Source organism: Neovison vison, chromosome 12, assembly GCF_020171115.1.
Source record: "Neovison vison isolate M4711 chromosome 12, ASM_NN_V1, whole genome shotgun sequence".
In the NCBI taxonomy this organism is placed as follows: domain Eukaryota; kingdom Metazoa; phylum Chordata; class Mammalia; order Carnivora; family Mustelidae; genus Neogale; species Neogale vison.
In genome coordinates, this window is record NC_058102.1 from 97,584,111 (window position 1) to 97,590,923 (window position 6,813).

At 34.5% G+C, this 6,813-nt stretch overlaps 1 protein-coding gene across 1 annotated transcript; it reads right to left on the reverse strand.

Annotated features, from left to right (window-relative positions):
* Positions 1-739: 739 nt before the first annotated feature.
* Positions 740-1,678, reverse strand: LOC122891215 (olfactory receptor 6C1-like). The gene has a single exon (XM_044226720.1). It carries the CDS (start codon positions 1,676-1,678, stop codon positions 740-742), a length of 939 nt encoding a protein of 312 aa, XP_044082655.1.
* Between the last annotated feature and the right edge of the window lie 5,135 nt (positions 1,679-6,813).

Below are 6,813 nucleotides of genomic sequence, written 5' to 3' on the forward strand. Positions count from 1 at the left end.
CTTATTCTACATATCTAAGACAGTATTTCTTCACTATTTTCTACAGTAGGTGTATGTGTGTGTGTGTGTATGTATGTATGTATGTATGTATGTCTGCATCTACTTATATATCTACCTATATCTAGTGAGTCATAATGGATTTTGGAAATACGGAGATGTATTTAGCAGCATAGCTACAAACGTATATATGTTAAATATCTATTCTTTTTTTTAACAATAGATAAATTATATGAACACACCCTATTTAGTGAGCAATGTTTCATGGTTTTTAAATGAAAGCGTTCACATTTTTCAAAAAATCATATGGCGTTTCAAGAATTTCTTTTCCTAGAGAAACTGCAAGATGGTGAAAGGATTTCTGACAAAGATCACTGAAAATCACAAAATTATATTTTCTGTATAGAGTAAGGAAAATATCACATTAATAATTACAGTGCCTCCTCCATTCTGCATGATAATCATTTTCCTAAACAAAATGCAAAGTAGAACTTTACAAATTAAAACAATTAATAATCAAGATGTTGCAGCTAATCAGAGTTTCAGAAGAATGGGAACCAGAAGAAATTGCAAAGTTACTTCATCTGAATGGGAAATATATTAAATGTGCTTATAAACTCTTAGAAAGAATGAATGAATAAGGATAGCAGGAAGACCACTGTGATTTAAAAGTGGCTCAAATTTCGTGTTTGTATATTTTAAATGGCCCTGTAATGTGTCTAATTTATAAAACCATAACATTTCATTTGCTTGAGAAAAATACAATCTTCCTTGCCCTGTCCATGAAGGCTCGCTTGACTTGCTGGTTCCTTAGGCTGTAAATAAAGGGGTTCAGCATGGGGGCTACTGAGGTGTTTAGCACAGCAACACCCTTGCTAAGAGACTCTCTGTCTTTTGCTGAGGGTTTAATATACATAAAAATGCAGCTGCCATAGGAGATGGAGATGACAATCATGTGGGATGAACAGGTAGAAAAGGCCTTTGTCCTCTGACTAGCAGAAGGAATCCTCAAAATTGTTCTGATGATATATATGTAGGACAGAATTATTATTACCAAGGTAAACATTAAAGTAAACAGAGACCAGGAAAATCCCATTATCTCTAGGAATTTTGTGTCTGAACAAGAAAGTTGCAGCAGGGGGTAAAAATCACAGGTAAAATGGTCAATAATATTAGACCTACAGTAATTAAGGTTTAAGAGCAACATGAGTGCAGGGAATACAATTAAGAATGAAATCAGCCATGAAGAGAAGACAAGGAGTATGCAGATTCTGGGATTCATGATGGTCATGTAATGCAGAGGTTTGCAGATGGCAATATAACGGTCATAGGACATGGCAGCCAGGAGGTAAAATTCAGTGACTCCCAAAAGAATGAAAAAAAAGAACTGAGCAATGCAATCATTAAAGGAAATGGTTTTATCTCCTGTAATCAGAGTGCTTAGGAACTTGGGTATGCTAACAGTGGTGAATGAAACCTCTAATAAGGAGAAATTTCTGAGGAAGAAATACATGGGAGTCTGGAGGTGGGAATCCAGCAGGGTAAGGGTGATAATGGTCAGGTTCCCAGTGATGCTGAGCATGTAGGTGATGAACAGAAAGACGAAGATCACTCCCTGAAGCTGCGGGTCATCTGACAATCCCAGGAGGATGAACTCTGTTAGTTCTGTGTGGTTTCTCATTCTCCAGTTGCTTATTTGTTGTTCTCCTGCCAGACTTCTAGGAGAAAACACAAAGAAGAAACTCGAAGAGAGGATTAGCAGAGGTCCAAGTTTGGAGACAGAATTTGGCAAAAACCTACATGCTTTCATCTATAGGGGAAATTTTATGAATCTTTGACTGATTCTTCCCAAACCACAAACATCTGTGCTAAAAACCTCCTGTGAACTCTCCCACTATGCTGTGCATGTCTGAAAGTTAGGAAAAGTCTGACCTTCAAAGACTTTGGAACACAGTCCAGTGCCTGGAAGTCACAGGGGGCTTAAAATAAACATTTGTCTACTTAATTCACTCATTCATTCTGAGTTTGTTCTTGCATCACAAACACCCATCAGGTGAAGTTCTCTATTGTGTGCCCAATTCCTGGCTTCATATTACATAGGTTGTGTCTTTGTTTTATAAGATGTTTTCCCCTTTCTTTTATAAGAAAGGACATGTAGAAGAAGACACAATTTTTTTACATATAATTTAAAAAAAATAAAAAACTTCATTAAACATTATTTCAAAGTAGGTTTCATTAAATTTCTTTAGAATGCGTTCTTTTAATTAACTTTACTACTGCTCAGTAATGATACTCTTCCTTCATCAGGGTTTGCTTTTCCTATGAAGCACTAGTTTCTCATAACACCTGGGAGCCACAATACGCATTCTCATCAAATAGGCAATATTTGGTTTCATTTGAATTGAATTTCAATTCAATCCCCAAATTGAAATTTTTGCACTAAATTTACTGACTTTGGAGATACAGTTTTAAAAAGGCATATTATTACTCTTCCATAGGTGATAATGTGTCAATACACTGTATTTTTTTTTAAGATTTTTATTTATTTATCTGAGAGAGAGAGGGGGAGAGAGCAAGCACAGGCAGACAGAATGGCAGGCAGAGGCAGAGGGAGAAGCAGGCTCCCTGCTGAGCAAGGAGCCCGATGTGGGACTCGATCCCAGGACGCTGGGATCATGACCTGAGCCAAAGGCAGCTGCTTAACCAACTGAGCCACCCAGGCGTCCCCAATACACTGTATTTTTAACCTTATTTCAAGGTTTTTTTTTTGCATATTCTTTATTTTCTTAACTTCCCTACCAATTTTAACACTTTCTGAAAAAGAATAACTTGACTGAGTTACACATTTTGGCTACTGATGGAACATTTGAGGGAATGTATGAAGAGCTGTGAAAGAAGGTATTAATATATACAGAGACATTTATGTGAGCATTATTGAAAAGGAGTACTTAAAGGCCAGTTTTCTAGGATCAGTGAATATAGGCTTAAAACAACTCTACCAAGAGATGATCCAATATCACAGACCTGGGGGAAGCATACTATACTATTATGTAAAAATATTAATGAAAATCAATGGACTATATTCATTTACCAACATCACCTAATGTTTACCAACATTGCCAACATGGATGTTTTCATTCATTCATTCATTCATTCAGCAGGCTTTGGGGAGAAAAAAACCTCAATATTTAACAAGGTGCATATGATTCCTCAAGCCTGAAGCCATCCCAAGGATGTACTCATGCAGAATATGAAGGATATCTCTAAGAATTTAGCCCATCTTTTTATTTCTGAACACAGATCCATATTTCCCCAGGAAGAACATGGATTAGGTTCAACTTAAATTATTTCCCACCCATTTGGTTAAAATCAAGAACACTTTTGGCATACTCTTTGAGCTATTCAAAATGTAAGTTAGCAATAATACTTCATATTTGTTAAATAAGATGGCCACAAAGTATCTTCATGTTTCATTCTGAAAATATCACTGTTCCATTCTCTATTTAGTCATCAATAATCAAATAAAAAAGGAATAAATATATAAACTCATAACAAGATCATGGTATAAAAATCCTATTAATTTCTTACTTGGGACACTCTAAGGTAAATTGCTATTACAGAAAATTTATGGGCTCTGCAGTTAGAGAAACATGGGCTAAAAATTCAAATGGGCTGTTTAATGGATTTATGACTTTAGATGGTACTTAATTTCCCTAAACATCTGTTTTCTCAGTTTACCATGGATGTGAAATTTCAAGGGCATTTTGGGAATTAATTGAAATAATATAAATGAAAGTGCTGTATAAACCATGTGGCACTAAATATGCTTTAAGAAGAGCTGGTTTATTTATCTTCTTTTAGTTGGAATTGTTTTCCAACTTTGGACAGAATATTCATAGTAACTGTGATTGTACAAAGGCATTATTTATTCAAATGAAATATTAAGGACTTTTATATTCTATCTCACTAACTTTTATGACTCCCTGATAGAACTTTATCTTTGTTCCCAAACAAAGCACTAGGGTACTGTGGTTTTGTATCTTAGATATATTTGTGTAGCTAACAAGTGTTCAATATATCAGAGACTACCTAAAATTAAAGTCTGTTCTCTTAAAGAAAGTACTGCATAACCTCCATTCAATTAGAAACACAGCCACAGAGATGATAATTTCTTCCTTTTATTTGAGACTGAATAAATTATATAATAAAGCAGAATATACTAACATCCCTTTACATTGTTAAAAATAAATCCAGTTGAAAAATGAAATTCCAATATATCCTATTTAATCTGACTTAAAGTTGAGCTGATAAGTAATGAAGCAATGACACAGTTTGGGAGACTCAATTGCCTTCTTTATGTCTGACTTACCTCTGATTTTCATACAGGCTCACTAACATGCAGAATGGCCAGAACTTAAAAAATACTAGTAGTTGGCATTGTTGCAATTCAGGGAAACCAGCATTCCTGAACAAATTTCCTCTTAGTGTACCTCTTTGCTTTCTATTGTTAATGTTTTTGTCCTAAGTTTCCTATTATTTCTTGAGTATAGAGAGTGAGAGAGGAGAAATGTATGAAAGAGAAAAAAACATCAGAAAGTATTTTAAAACTGTCTGATGTGCTTTCTACACAGATCTTATGTAGCATGAGTTACGTAATGTTTTATCTGTTCTCTCTGTGGATGGCTCACAGGGAATAATTCAGTGAATCAAAATTGCCAGAACAGGACTTCACACAAAACACTAAGGAATATAAAACATAATACACATTAGAATTGAGATTTGACAAAGAAGCTTGGGGGACAGTGTCCAATGAGACAGAAAAAATAACAATGAATAAACAACCATTCTAAATGTGATCTGTTTCTCTTGAGAAACAAACATACTGACAGAAATTATTTTTTCAGACAGAGATTACTAAAAAAGTTATCTCAATTCATACTTCAGAGCTCTACCAAAAGTGCCTTTACACCATGACATTTTTAAAAATTGGTAATCTACCACATTGTACTAAGTCTTTCATTGCCTCTATTAACTTATTTTTTTAAGTATTTTATTTATTTGACAGACAGAGATCATAAGTAGGCAGAGAGGCAGGCAGAGAGAGAGAGAGAGAGAGAGAGAGGAGGAGGAAGCAGGCTCCCTGCCGAACAGAGAGCCCGATGCGGGTCTTGATCCCAGGACCCTTGGATCATGACCTGAGCCAAAGGCAGAGGCTTAACCCACTGAGCCACCCAGACACCCCATCTCTATTAACTTTAATCTGCCTTCCAAGAAGAATTTTTGCTACTCTAATACTGCTAGTGCTTTATACTTTTTTTCCTTCTCACTCTGTTGTTCACCAGCAATGTCAGTTGAGGAGGTTCTTGTTTTGATTGATTAATGTTCCAGTGTATATTGGCACCTTCCTTGACCAGACCATGATAATATAATCACTCCCAAATGATATGATGTGAGTGTAAAACACCAATAAAATTGTGTCTGTTTTTAGTAAAAGCTAAGCAATATATGCAGGTCCATAAGAGTTTGGAAAATGTAAAATAGAAAAAGCGTAGGTTTTTAGTAATTTTATTTTGTTTCATTTTCAAATCAGGTTATTATATTGGCTGTTATAGCTCAAGACCTCAGGCAAAAAACTCAACCTCTCAATTTACACATTTGTGAAAATGAGATAATCACTCTAATTTGCCATATAGCTTTGAAAACTAAATACTGTATGATTAAGGACATACCTAGTTGAGTATATGGCATAGAATAAATGCTCTCTACAAAAGAGATTATTATTTGTGAAATTCCTATTAGAATTCCAGGTGGCATGAGTGTAATGGTAACTGCCTAAATACTCATTTATCTCATATTTTTAAATATAATACAGATAAACAAGGAAAGTATATAAAATAAGACATAACATATACCTTAAGCATAACTACAAAATAGAAGATATATGACCTTCAAATAATTTATAAGCTGTAAAGTAAACACTCAAGCCTATACCTGAAGGGAGGAATTGGACAAACACTGCAGATATTTTGTAAAAAAATATAGTTTTTGCAGATAATATATTTCATTTTTTATAACTTTAAGAAAGAAACTGCAATATCAGTAACAAAATAACACGTTAGAGTAAGTTGATTAAACTGTTTATTCCTTTAGCTATTACCATATACAATATTTTTATTATTCATAACAATCAGCAAAATTAAGTATGTTTTATAGCCACTGCTTTTCTATATAGAATTGTAACTCAATAAGGAAGCGGAACCTACAGAGGGTTTGAAAGAAAGACATAACATAGCTACTTTTGGTTTAAAAGAAAAATTAAAGTGCTTTGCCTTGCAAGTATCTGTGATATGGATATTGGAGGATACTCTAGAAGTTGAAATTTTATTTCTCCTTTATTGGATCTTCACAATTACATCTATTCATGTTAATACATATTTTCATTTGTTTCTAGAAAGCAGTACTTTATGAAGCAAGTTTCTGAAAGCCTGTTTTACTCACTGATTCCTCAGGGTATAAATAAAAGGGTTCAACATGGGGGCAATTGAGGTGTTGAGAATATCTACTCCCTTGGTCAGTGATGCTCTTTCTCTTGCTGATTTTCTTAATTTACTTAAAATGTGAGAGGCAGTGCATTCATAATCTACTTCAGGAGGTTTTTGTCATGAGTTTACCCTTGCCTCTGTCATGTAAAAGCCTCTCACACTGAGAAAATGCAGGCTTGATTGCATACAAGCTTTCTATAGCTTCTGCTCTAGGCAAAGGAATTTCTTTTTATCATTTTTATCCTTCCATTTTACCGTAAACATTGCTCTGACC